Source organism: Gopherus evgoodei, chromosome 7, assembly GCF_007399415.2.
Source record: "Gopherus evgoodei ecotype Sinaloan lineage chromosome 7, rGopEvg1_v1.p, whole genome shotgun sequence".
NCBI classification, from domain to species: domain Eukaryota; kingdom Metazoa; phylum Chordata; order Testudines; family Testudinidae; genus Gopherus; species Gopherus evgoodei.
This window is the reverse complement of record NC_044328.1, coordinates 36,772,700-36,786,424: the sequence shown is the minus strand read 5'-3', so window position 1 is coordinate 36,786,424 and position 13,725 is coordinate 36,772,700. Positions and strand designations below refer to the sequence as shown.

The following is a 13,725-nucleotide window of genomic DNA, read 5'->3' as shown; positions in this document are numbered from 1 at the left end:
AAGGATGTCAACATGGCCACCGTCCAAATCTGAAAATTTAACTGTCAGTGCTGAGGCTGGGAAAGCTTCTGGCCATTCTGTTCAACTGGGGGACTAACTATTGTCATAACAAGGTTTCATCCAGATCATAACAGTATTATATGAACTGGATTGTCTGAAACAGCCTCCATTAGGAAACAACTTTTTCTTAGTGCTACACATTTAATAAGGAATGAAAATTCAAGTGCAATCGCTGACTTTAAAAAGATGGTGAATCATTTATTCAAGTGAGAGTTCACTGCAACAATAACAGGGCTGGACATGAGCAACCAGAATGGAAATACATCAGATCAGCCAAGGAAGACTGAAGATCAAATAGATCAAATCATTCCAAAGAACAAGAACTACATTGAATTATTGGGGCTCTAACAACAATTCCAAATTATATATTTGTATAAAATCAATAACACATACACTATTCCTATTAAGCAACTTTTTTTCCCAATGAAAAAGTATCTACAATTTTACAACTTCAAATGCTGAAGATGTGCCATTGAATGCATAAAACTGAGCTGGCTTCAGAATTGGTTGAACCTTGTAGTGCCCAAAGTACTGTATTCTGTAGAGCCCTGGTTCAGCAGAACTTGGAATATGCCATTCTACTCTGGCCTGGCTGCGACCAAGAAATCCTTTGGTCCAGTAAAATCTAATGGAAAAATAATAAACTGCATGTTAGAAAATATAATCCACGTTAATGTGTATTGCAATAGTCCAGCCAAGATCTCTAATTGGCTGAATTAAACATATCTGAATGCCAAATCACTATGGAACAGAAAGATTTTTACTACCAGTTAAGTGACATAGATGCTAAATAATCACTCTGGCTCAATTTGTCCCAAGAGGATTTTATTTCTGTGATTTTTTATTATTTTTTTTTGTTGCTTTGTTAATAACACAATGCACAGCAAATACACCAGGGAACACTAAATGACAAATAAGTGGTTATTTCTGTAGATAAAAAATATTTCTGTCTAGGTAATTATGTGGCCCCATAGTGTATTAAATGAGCACTTCACAATATCATTATCATGGTTATTAAATATTAATAAATTTACCCTCACAACTTCCCCATGAGATAAGAAAATATTGTTCCCATTTAACAGAAAAGGAACTGAGGCACAGATAGAGCAAGAAAATTGTGAAAGGTCAGGCAAAATCTGTGAAAGAGCTGGAAATTGAACCTAAATAATCTGAGTCCCAGACCTGTGTCAGAATCACACATCCCCTTCCTCATATTTATTGCTAAAAATGGGGTCAGGAAACTGAATTGCGTTAGACTGATATAACTGGGTCCTGAAGTTTTTTTAACCATAGAGTATGTGCTGTATACATCAGACAACAGCACAAACTTCCTCCCACTGCCCTCACCAATGTGTCTCAGCAGAGATGCATGTCCTATGCGGAACAGAGCTAGTCCAAAAAATGCTGACAATACTTGTTTCTGTAAAATGTTTTATGTATCTATTTTGACAAAAAAGTTGTTGGTAAAGCTTTGTAAGATGGAATTTCTGGTGTGAGAGTGAGACCCTAGAATAACCCAGTGGTGAGGGCACTCACTGGGGGTGTGGGAGACCCAGGTTTAAGGCTCTGCTCTAAATCAGGCAGGTTTCCCATATCCAAGGTGAGAGCCTTAACCACCACACTATTCGCTATTTCACACATACACACCCCAATGCTTTTTCACAAGTTGTATTGAAAGGTCTCATTTTCGTTCTACGTCAGAATAAAAACAAATTTCAAAACCTCTAAACTTTTTTGTGAAAAAGAATTGTTTTTTTTCAGCTAGCCCCAATGGGAAACACCTCTCTGGGTTATAAAATAGATTCGTATTCATTCTCTTTTTGTCCTGTCTATTGAGACTGTCAACATCTGTTGTGTCTTGTTTGGTACTTAGATTGTAATCTCTTTGGGGTGGGAACCATGTTTTTGTTCAGTTTTGTACAGAACCTAACACAATGGGATCCTGGGATCCTCAGTGCCAGGGCCACCCAGAGTGGGGGACAAGTGGGGCAATTTGTTCCAGGCCCTGGGCCCTGCAGGGGCCCCCATGAGAATATAGTATTCTATAGTATTGCAACTTTTTCTTATGGAAAGGGCCCCCGAAATTGCTTTGCCCCAGACCCCCTGTATCCTCTGGGCAGCCCTGCTCAGTGCTACCAATAACAAACAATAATAAACATCTACCCAGTGATCTGATATTCTAAATCCTAAATGGTGTGGCTCTCAGAGATGTGTGCTCTCCGACAACATGTGTGATTAAGTAGGATCATTATTCTGGAAAACTGTAACTGGAAAATGCTTCCCTTAAATATACATGGAGTTCACAATGGTTTACACTGTCTTCCCTCTTTACCTATGGTATTTATCTGTGCACTCACAAAAATAAGGCTGTGATGGTACCCAGTCTTTTCAATATTGTAACAGTGAGTATGTGACTGAAGTTTCTCTCCCAAGTTTGTGGTAATTTTCATAGAAATTTTATTAAAATGTCTTAAATTGTGTAACTCAAAAAAAGGAGAAATTCCTTGTTTGTAGCATTACCCGCTTTCTGGAATTATTATTAGGCTGCTAAGCATAGACATACTACACATAATACTTACAAGTAATGAAACACAACGCTACCTTTATCTGAGTAGGTTATATGAGGAGGAAAATTTACAGAAATGGGGATCCTAATATACTGTGACAACATAAGAGAGCAACACAACCCCCCGCAGCCCCCAAAACATATAGATACACTGGAAAAGGCCAGAATAACCTCTGGTAGAAAGGGGGAATGTCAGTCTGTATTCCACAAACACAGGCATGATTTCCATCTCCTAAAGCTCCAAGCTTAGTGCTGTTATGTATGCTACTAAAGTGTGTCAGAAGTTGTCTCAGGAGACATTAGATTTATATCACTGTCTTTTAGGTACCAGATCAGATTCAGAAAGCAATTGGTTGCACTCAGGCAGAGAAAATTATGCACTACCAGGAAGAAGCCATCATAAATTCAGAGAAACAGAATCTACTGATGTAAGTCTGTTATCCTGGGAACATTGTCTCTCTCCTTTGGAAGTGTAAGTTGTTTTTATTGAAATATCTCCAACATCACAGGATCCTGAAATGGACCTCTTTGGCATCCATTCTTTGGCTGATATTTAGGAGACTCGGGTAAATAAATCATCATTTTTAATCAGATTAAGCAGTAACTTCTTTGAACAAGGATCTGACAATCACACTATCTTTTCTTCCTGATACATGCATTCGCCAAAAGGCTGGGTGTCCTACCACACATTTGATTTCTACTGCCCCCCCCCTTTTTTTAATGAAACTTCTCCGCTTTGGGGACATACATCAGAGCCACTAAATACTTTTCCAAAAAACAACAGTGTTGGTGGAAACCTTTTATATCCTCCTTTTAATATCCAACTATTATGCAATGTGGACCAGTGAACAGGGCATTTGTCATAAACAGATAGCTAAGGGTTAATGTCTCTTTCACCTGGAAAGAAGTAACCTGAAACACCTGACCAGAGGACCAATCAGGAAACAAGACTTTTTCAAATCTGGGTGGAGAGAAGTTTGTGTGTGAGTCCTTTGTTCTTTGTCTTGAATCTGTCTCTCTCTCGGCTATGAGAGGATTTCTGTTTCCTGCCTTTCTAATCTCCTGTTTCCCAGTTGTAAGTACAAAAAGATAGGTTTGTTTTTTTGTATTTACATGTGTGTAGTTGCTGGAGTGCTTTGAATTGTATTCTTTTTGAATAAAGCTGTTTATTCATATTTCTTTTAAGCAATTGACCCTGTATTTGTCACCTTAATACAGAGAGACCATTTTTATGTATTTTTTTTTCTTTTTACATAAAGCTTTCTTTTTAAGACCTGTTGGAGTTTTTCTTTAGTGGGGAACTCCAAGGAATTGAGTCTGTGCTCACCAGGGATTGGTGGGAGGAAGAAGTCAGGGGGAAATCTGTGTGTGTTAGATTTACTAGCCTGACTTTGCATTCCCTCTGGGTGAAGAGGGAAGGACTTCTGTTTCCAGGACTGGAAATAGGGAGGAAACACCTGGAGGGGGGAAGGAAAATGGTTTATTCTCCTTTGTTGTGAGACTCAAGGAATTTGGGTCTTGGGGTCCCCAGGGAAGGTTTTTTGGGGGACCAGAGTGCCCCAAAACACTCTAATTTTTTGGGTGGTGGCAGCTTTACCAGTTCCAAGCTGGTAACTAAACTTGGAGGTTTTCATGCTAACCCCCATATTTTGGACGCTAAGGTCCAAATCTGGGAATAGGTTATGACAGCATTGGACTAGGAATTGGGAGATGTGGGTTCTAGCCCTAGCTCTGCCACTGACCTCCTAAGTAATCTTGGGCAAGTCACTTTTCCAGCTGTAAAATGGGTATAATAATATTTACCTGCCTTTGCAAACCACTATGAGCTCTATGGATGAAAAGCTCAATGTGAGAGCCAGATAGTACTATCTCCATGGAATTTCCAGACATTAAATACAAATTGTTTAGAAAATGTAATAAAAATGTTTTAACAAAAATGGGGTTTGTCAAGTTGGTTCACACCATGATTTTCCTTAAGAAGAAATAAAATTTAGTTGCTCATTCTCAATGCTGTGTTGATGAGAGCTCTGCATAAGATTTTACGAAATCACAAATTAGTTTCTAGAGGTGGATTCTTTTTAAATGCCATTTTTAATATTTATTTTCAACTCAGCGTGTGCCAAGTGTCATTGACATCATGTTCAATAGACGTTGCCATACAGATCTCTGTATTAAAAAAAAAAGTTCTGGCTTAAGCAGAGCTGGCTTTTGTTACATTTCCACTATGGAAATGGACATAGTAACACCAAAACTGAGTGATCTCCACTGCCTAACTCTGAAGGGAGTGTTACTATTCTGTAATGCATAGGGGCTGGGGAATGTGAGGGTATATCTCAATCAGAAACTCACAATATCAAAAGCCCTAAAGTTTTGTGACTAGATCTCAAGACTCCTCAGGCCTAATTGTCAATCATGTTATAGCCTGCTTGCATCGCTTCACTGGATATAAAAGATTACAAAGTATGTGGATCCCACTGCTGAGAATTCCCATGGCAAAGGATGAATCTCAATGTGGCATAAAGCTGGCGTAGCAACACTCTGCACCCCCTCCATTTTGCATCACTGGTGCAGAGGCGATTGTCAGAGGAGGGGTAATGTGGCCAAAATCTTTGTGATTCAGCTATGCTCAGCTGCTGGAACAGCATCTTCATATAGTTAAAGCAGCCCTGAGGTTGCTCTAATTTATGCCATGGGCCAACTGGTCTCTAGGCAGGCAGCCCCAGAATATGGGAACTACAAAATCTGCATAAAGTCACCCCTAAACCAAGTCCTGTGCAGAGACCAAAGATTTTTAACTTTCTAGTGAACCAATATCTTGCATCTCAATGACTCTGGGCTTGAGGCAACCTTTTAAGTCAATATAAGTTACTTTACAAGTACTATAGTGCAAAATGCAGTATTTAATTAAAAATTATTAAAACAATGAATGTATTTTGCAGAAGGAGGTAGTTCTATCCATTGTTTTTACAGGAATTATTCATTTATCTTACATTCCACAATTTTATTGATAGTAATTGTGGGTAATTCATCATGGTTATACAGCTTTTCAATTCCAAAATCTGCCTCCTGTTTATGTACATTAAAGGAAAGTCACATCCAGAAGGGGAATCGCAAGGCAGAATGATTCCAACTCTGATTCTGCCCCCTGCATTCCAATCTAAAAAGAAGGCTGCATCACAGAGCTTCTGCTGATGTTCAAAGGCAGGTCTGGGGGCTGTGATCTGAGCATTTTTACCGCCATAGCTCAAGTATCCACAGAGTGTGCAGGTTACTCTTTTCTACAAGCATAGGCATAAACTACACTGTGGTACTGTGCATGAGACAGTGGCTAGTCAGAATGCGCGTGTGCAATTAATGCTCTTGCGGTGTTGGTGTACACCTGTTTGAGGAAAATGCAAAAGAGTGCCAGAACTTGGTCCCTGGGGTTTTTATAAGCAGCTCACTGAATCCTTGAAATTTATGAAACAGAGTCAGTCCTGGGAGAGTTACTCACTTGGTATCCCAGGAGGCATCATTATACATTACATGCCAATTTCCTGAAACGTTCTCATACTTCTCGACTGTAAGGAAGGTTTTGAGAGTCTGTAATAAAAATTAATATAACTAGTCACATACTGAATGACCAATCATGTAAGCTTTCTAGTGCTTAACTTAAAATTGAAGAACAGGGTTTTTAATTTGTTTTAATTTTTTATTGGCAAAACATAACTAGCCTAAGCTGTACATGTAATGTAGGGTATAATAAAGGACACATTCATTGCAAGAAGACTGCAAAATACACCTCTACCTCAATATAACGCTGTCCTTGGGAGCCAAAAAAATCTTGCCGCGTTATAGGTGAAATCGCATTATATCGAACTTGCTTTGATCCACCCGAGCACGCAGCCCCGTCGCCCCCGCTCCTTTATCACATTATATCCGAATTCGCATTATGTCAGGTCACATTATATCAGGGGAGAGGTGTATATGGTATTTAATGAATTTCCAATAAAAATAACCAATATGACATGTCCGTTCTCTATTTTTAAAAATGTTTAAGAAAAGGTAACAATATGAACTTTGATTATGAGAATGAAAGCTTGGACTTGCATTAAACTGCACCAGCATGTAGAGAAAAGGTTTCTGCATTGCTCATATGTGCAGTTTTGACTCACATGGTATGAAGAGGTCATGAATTATCTAGGACTGAACTCTTTGTGCAGTTTTCCTGTTCAATGCTCAAAATCCCCTTAACAACTGAACAAACTTCCAAGCTGGTACAGTCAAAGGGCTTCTGGTAATGTAAGGCCCCAAAGAATAGGCTGAAGTCAGTAACTCACGTAGGTACAAACAGCGTGAACATGGTTTTATATGAACCAATGGGGACCTCCAATGAGCATTTAGCTACAGGAAGTTTAGAAAATTATATTTAGAAGACTTTACCGATATCATTGGTTGTGATTTATAAACATTCTAAAATGAAGGGTTTACCTGGGATGTATTATTTTAATGTGCAGTATTCATCTTAGTGTAAATGCATAGTTATAGTATGATAGTTTTAGTATTGTAAGCAGGGTCAGGATGAGCTCTACCCTGACATCTGGTGGTGAATTATGGTGAGTGTGGAAAAGAATTTCAGGGGCTGATCGTGTTTGCATAGGCACACCCACCCAATTTGGCATAGCCCACGGCAGCCTGGGATGGTTGCTTTGGCAGCTGTGGGATCCCCAGTTTCTTTGTTGTTGGGGCGGGAGGAGTGGAGTGTTGTCACCCTGATTGTGTGGATGAGGAACTGTGAAACTGCTTTGTGACAGGGAGTCTCACCATCAATTAAGTGACACTCTCTAGATAAGGGAGTGGGCTCCTTGTGTGAGCCAGAAGCACCAATTGTATCCCCTCCTCTCTCCACTGTTGACTATCAGAGCTGATTTTTGATTCCCTTAAGAATCTAAGTTACAGGTTACTGAGCTGAACTCACTAAGAGCTGAAATCACTAAAGAGCTGTGCTAACTAGTGGGGGAGCCTGAAGTTATATTGCGAAGCAGAGCAGCTGGCGGAGTAGAGAAGTTTGTGGGATGGTTGGAGTGGCCCACAGAGCGAGCGGAGCCGAGCAATTTGCGGGGACGGCTGGAGCGGATCACAGGACGGCTGGTGGATCAGAGCAGCTGGCAGAGCGGAGCGGAGTGGAGTGGAGCTGAGCAGTTCGTGGGGAAGGCGGAAGCGGAATCCCATGGAGAGGCAGGGCAGTTGGCCCCAGACCATGTAAGGTGCCCTTTTCTACCCAGGCAGGCGGGGGGAAAACCCCTGCAGATAGACTCTTGAACTCTGGGGCTGCACTGACCCAGGACAGAGACTTTTGAGTTGTGAGACTTTTGGGACTGTGGGTGATTTTGGGGTTGCTGGACTCAAGAGCCCAGGGAAAAGGACACGGCCTAGTTGAGGAGTCTTCCCAATTTAATGCTATGTTGTTTATCTCATGTTATTAAACATTTTCTGTTATACCGAGACTCTGTGTTTGCGAGAGGGGAAATATTGCCTCTTTGAGGGGCCCAGGGGTGTGTGTAAGATTTTCCAAGGTCACTGGGTGGGGGCTCGAGCTGTTTGCATTAAGTTGTAGGGAAGGGACCCCTATGTATTGAACCTGGCCCTTTCTGCTATCAATTCAGCCTGGCAGAAGGGTTACAGTATAATATGCAAGAATCTTCGTTTATAAACTTAAAACTTCAGTGACTCTTCCCTGCAGTTTACAACTAATTCAACTGGCCACTGAAATAAAATAAAATAAAATAAAATAAAAAAAAGAGCTCAAATAATATTTTCTTCTCTGAGAGTTGTGTGTGTGTTTGTAAAGATATGTTTACACTTAAAACACTACAGCTGCACAGCTGCGCCACTATAGCTGCGCTGCTGTAGCACTTCAGAGGGGCTCACTGTAGGTAATCCACCTCCCCGAGAGGAAGATGCAAGAATTCTTCTGTCAGCCTAATGCTGTCTAGGCTGGCTTTATGACATACAATCAAAAGTGCGGATTTTCCACACCCCTGAGGGACATAGTTATGCCGCCCTAATCTTCTGGTGCAGATCGGGCCTAACATCTCTGCTGCTTTTTCCTCTTTCCATGTCTGACCTATTCTATCTCCACATCACTTGCTCTTTTTCTAATTTCCCTCTATTTCTCTTGTTTTTCTCTCTCTCTTCTCCTTACCTTTCTTTAGAAAGGTGCATCTCAAAATCCTCCATGTAAGCAAGCAGAACAATCATTAAACATTAGCCTTTGTGGAAGAATAGAAAAATCTAACATCATTTAATTATACTTACAGTGTTCTCAGCAGAATTTCTGGGGTTCGCACCTACAAAAGTTGCTTCAGCGACTTCTCCCTGAGGAAATGTTAGAATTTATTTTGAGAGTGAACTATATGTTACATAATAAAATCAATGATTTAAGCAACAAGTGGGTATTCACCCACGAAAGCTTATGCTTATGTTAGTCTATAAGGTGCCACAGGACTCTTTGTTGCTTTGTACAGATCCAGACTAACATGGCTACCCCTCTGATACTTGACATCAATGATTTAAGACATCTTTATTAACATTTCTGTATTATTTTAATAGTTGCTATTGGATTGTAGAGTTTTTATCATGAATTCCACTATGTACAGTGCCTTAATATTCCACCTCTCCTGTCTGCCAGATTAATTCCATTTTGTGAGATTAAGTTCCTGTATTAAAAAAAACAAAGGCAGGATGGTGGGATGTTAAGGTTAAAGTACTACATTGTAGCTGCTTCCCATCTTCTACCTGCTTTTATTGCACCCAAGAGAGTACAGATAAGATGACACTACCCTTGTTCTGAATATGTTATAATCTAATTTTACCAAGTATTTAAAATAATTAATCCTTATGACATTTTATCTCATTCAGATTCCAACGCAAGTATATCAAGGACAACCAAGTTTCTGCTTCAAAACATTATAACACAACAATTGTTACTTCACAGTGAATCCTCATTTTATGCATAGAAATAAAAAGATTCTCCTTCATGGAGAGATGTCACAGGCTTTTTTCTTTTAATTCCCTGATTTTAACTACATTCAATATACAGACATTGGTGGATAGGACAAGTAACTTTAACATAAAAACACTGAAGTGGTTATACATTTCTCAGAAGCACCTTCTTTACTCAGTAATTCATTCATATGTGAATTTCATATTCAAGGGGCATGTTTAGTTTATTGCTATAAAGAATAAGGAAGAAAAGGAGCGTTTGGAAATTCATGTCAGCTATATAAACATCAGAATACCTATCTAATTCTCATTTGTTTTATTATAATTTTATTTCAGTTTCACTTTTTCTTGCAACTCACGCAGGGGAAAGCTGAGTTGCTATTACAACCAACCTTCAAAAGATTACTTAGTCTAGATATCGTGGGTCGGATTCTGCTCTTATATATCCTGATGTAAATTTTGATTAACAGAGAATCAAGCAGAATTTTACCCTATATCTCTATAGAAACCCCACACTAATTAAGAATATGGTTAAGACTCTGACAAGTATTTAGACTAGTAGTTAATAAATGCTATTTCCCCAGATAGTCTTACCACTCTGTACTGTGGTTGTACTTCCTGTAACACATCCCCAAATGTTTTACTGACTGGTGCAACATCAGCAAGAACACTAGGTAACAAAGTCATGTTGGTTACATTGATGAATGGTGGTTCTGGACCATTTGGCAAATCCTGAACTGTATTCTAGAAAAAAGAACATTGTTTAATGAGCAGAAATATTGTTTGTCAATTCTACTGTGAAACAATTGTGACAAAACATCATATATGGATGCTGTTGTATTTCACAAAATCCAATAAGCCAAATGTGCCTTTTTAATTAACTACAGTGAGTATAATTGTCTGTAATGCCAAGAATAAGAAAGTCACCAAAAAAAGTACAGTGAGAGGGTTCTTGTTTATATGCTACTTTCAGCACCACATCATTCTTCAATCTTATCTCCATATGACTTTACACCAAATTGCAGCTCCTCGGTTCTTGCTCTAGCTAGCATCCTGTTCAGCCCCAAGCAAAAGCTGCAACAACTTAAGGGCTGATCTAATGTACATGCAGCTGTCCACAGATCACCAGGATTGTTTTAGCAGCCAGAAATTGTCAGAGTGCATAGACTTTTCCAGCTACACTGACATCACCCTCATAGCAGGGCAAGGAGTTGGGACACAGAGAGCTATGATCCTGCTTCTGTACCAGCTGGAGATTCTGTTTACTGAAGGGAAATTCCCATGGAGCTGATTAGGCTGGTTTCTGGTGATTTTGCACTGCCAGAACAATACAGGCAGTTAGATCAGAACAGAGAATCAGGACCATGGCATTTAAAATAATAGGATGGAAAAATTATGTAAACCTCACTTCTAAAGCATATATAAATATGAAAGTATGCACTGGAATCAAATGATCTTTCATTACCGTAGCAATAGCCTTGGCCAGTCCTCTGAACAACTGAATATAAGCAGAGAGAGTGTGTGGCCCATAAATGGTGGATGCTGCCTCATATCGTTGAGCCTACAAGACAGATTAAAAGATCTCTGTATTTCTTCCACAGATTTTGTTGGTGCTGCTGTTTTCATTTCTTTGTGAAAAAGAAAAATTATTCCACCGGCATCTAAACTCCCATGAATTATCACTGAAAAGTAAAATGAATGGTAAAAATGGCCTGTAAATATCTTTGCCCTATATTAGAGCTATTTTGTTTACCTGGTATTCTTCATAAGTAGTAACGTAATGAGTATAAACATTGCACAAGCCTGCAATTACGACATTCATTCCCTGGGTCCCGTGGGATTCAAATTCCTAAGAAGGATGAGTACAAACACATAATTACTTTCATAAATATTAAATATACAATTATATCCATCATATATTGGTCATTAATAAGACGAATAAAAATAATAAATAACATTCAGTATGATGTATGGATAATGTTATGATTGTCACAGTGTTTCTAATCGTTCTCATGGTGGCACCACACTGGTAGAGTTAATGGGTGAAATTTTGGTTCCACTGAAGTGAATTGCAAAATTCCCATTAATTTCAGTGTGGCCAGGATTTTACCCATGTTTGTTTGGGTGGCCTTATTTATTGCCATATTGGGAGGTGGGCTATGCTGATTGATAGACAGGTGTCAGATACACAACTAGCTTTAAAAAAAAATACCTTCATAATATGTGAGACCAAGTGCAGTTCTACACTGGAGCTGGAGGTGTAAGCTCCAGCCACAGAAGACACACCTACACTAGTTCAGTGGGATCTAGCATGCTAAAACCAGAAAAGTAGCCACCACCTTGCTAGTGACAGGAGGTGCCAGCCACCCTGAGTACAATTTTATCTGAAACTCTAGGTATGTATTCGGGCAATCAGTCAGTCCTGCCACTCATGCTGCTGCAGCTATATTTCTACTTTTTGAACACTAGCTCAATCATAGCTTGAGAGGGCGGGTCTACTCAAGTAGGAAATTACACCTTCCAGCTACACCCCAAGGAACAATATCAGTAGGAGGCAAGAGAAAGATGACAAACTCAAGAAAATAAAGGTTCCATAAACTCTGCTGTCTAGAAAAGTTCTCTTCAAGTTTTTAGCCAGTAACTTACACTTTTAATAGCTTCCCGTAGTCTCCGTCCAGACATTGTCCTGTGAGGTATTAAGATAGTAATGTTAAACTCCAGTAATGTAGAGAAAGTGTGATATACTCAAGTGCAAGGTGAGTTGGAATCACTGATGGACGAGCATCCATAGGAAAGGTTTGGATCACACAAGTCTCCCAAAACCTGGATGCTCAGCTGAATATCATCTGAATTATCTGTATATTTAGAGCCAATAAAAAACCCCTCCCCTTTATAACAGTTTGGCATTTAGAAATCACCCTCGCTATGTGGAAAAGTGGAAAGGAGACTATAAATAATTTATCCACGATATGTGGTCTCATGCAGGCCCTGGCTGAGGTCTAGCATTTTCCTAATTTTGGCCATTGAATTGAAACTGCATTTTCTGATGGAAAATGGTACTGTCAAAAAAGTTGCTCAGCTATAAGAATGGGAAGCTAGTTTCAACCTCAACTATAGATCAGTAACTACTGGTCTAAAAATTGGGAAGAGGGAATCCTCATGTATTCAACTAAAGACTGCACATGCACACACACACAAATGCACCTGCATTAGAGCATTAGAATGGACATTGACATACAGTGGCTGCATATCACATCGTACCAGTGATAAGGTAGTTTCTGGCTTTATATTCCTTCCGTAAAAAATATGCACACACAAATATTGTGAGTATGGTAGTTTAGATATATAAAACTGTCTGCTTTGTTAAACAAAATAAGAGTAAAAATAGTACATACGTCAGCTCTCCTGGAAAAGCAACTATTGTGAGGGACCCAATGGTAAAAAGCTGAACATCAACTATTTCAGGATGCCATGGATAAGGTAATGAAATCTTGGAAGAAAAAAAAAAAAGAATATAGTGTTACTTTTTTTTTTTAATAGGGCCAATGAGGTACAATCTGGTTTTTTTCTTTCCGTATTCATAAGAACAGTAATGCAAACATGTATTTTTGTAAGAAATTTACATTGGCTATAGAAAATTAATGCTTTGTCTCACTTTATCTTCTGTACTACCCATGCATTAAATCATTCAACCAGAACCATATTAATCAGGATGGAAGAAACCTATTGTATTATCTAGTATGTCTAAATGCCTATGCAACATTGTTCTTTATCCTATGTTCTTAAATGCTTTGTTCTGTTCCGTTCTAAATGACTGAAGCAATGGGTTTTCATTCCCTTCTCTTGGGACAGTATTCCACAGTCTCATAGATGTCACCATTAAAATGATTTGATTCCAATTTTAACTCTGTTTAACTTCATCTCATCATTTCTGATTTACCTACTTTAAATAATTCCTCTCTCTTTCAGATACTTGTAGGCAGTGATCATATAACTCCTCAGTTGGTATTTGGCTAGAAAGTTAGTTCTTTTACGTTTTGCTCCACGGGTCAATACCTCCAGGGATTTAAACACTTTGTTAATATCTTTCTGTTAATGAAGTGCCCAGAACTGTA

At 39.0% G+C, this 13,725-nt stretch overlaps 1 protein-coding gene across 2 annotated transcripts in view; it reads right to left on the bottom strand.

The window, feature by feature from the left end:
- Positions 1 to 262: 262 nt before the first annotated feature.
- Positions 263 to 13,725, bottom strand: part of LOC115655515 (putative neutral ceramidase C) — a 58,699-nt gene continuing 45,236 nt past the window's right edge. For both annotated transcript variants that reach the window (XM_030571041.1, XM_030571042.1), the window contains 8 exons: positions 13,006 to 13,100; positions 12,257 to 12,296; positions 11,364 to 11,459; positions 11,076 to 11,171; positions 10,205 to 10,354; positions 8,924 to 8,983; positions 6,120 to 6,208; positions 263 to 685 (listed from right to left, as the gene is read on the bottom strand). In XM_030571041.1, the coding sequence (XP_030426901.1) occupies positions 496 to 685; positions 6,120 to 6,208; positions 8,924 to 8,983; positions 10,205 to 10,354; positions 11,076 to 11,171; positions 11,364 to 11,459; positions 12,257 to 12,296; positions 13,006 to 13,100 (816 nt within the window). In that variant the 3' untranslated portion in view covers positions 263 to 495. The remainder of the gene's footprint in view (positions 686 to 6,119; positions 6,209 to 8,923; positions 8,984 to 10,204; positions 10,355 to 11,075; positions 11,172 to 11,363; positions 11,460 to 12,256; positions 12,297 to 13,005; positions 13,101 to 13,725) is intronic.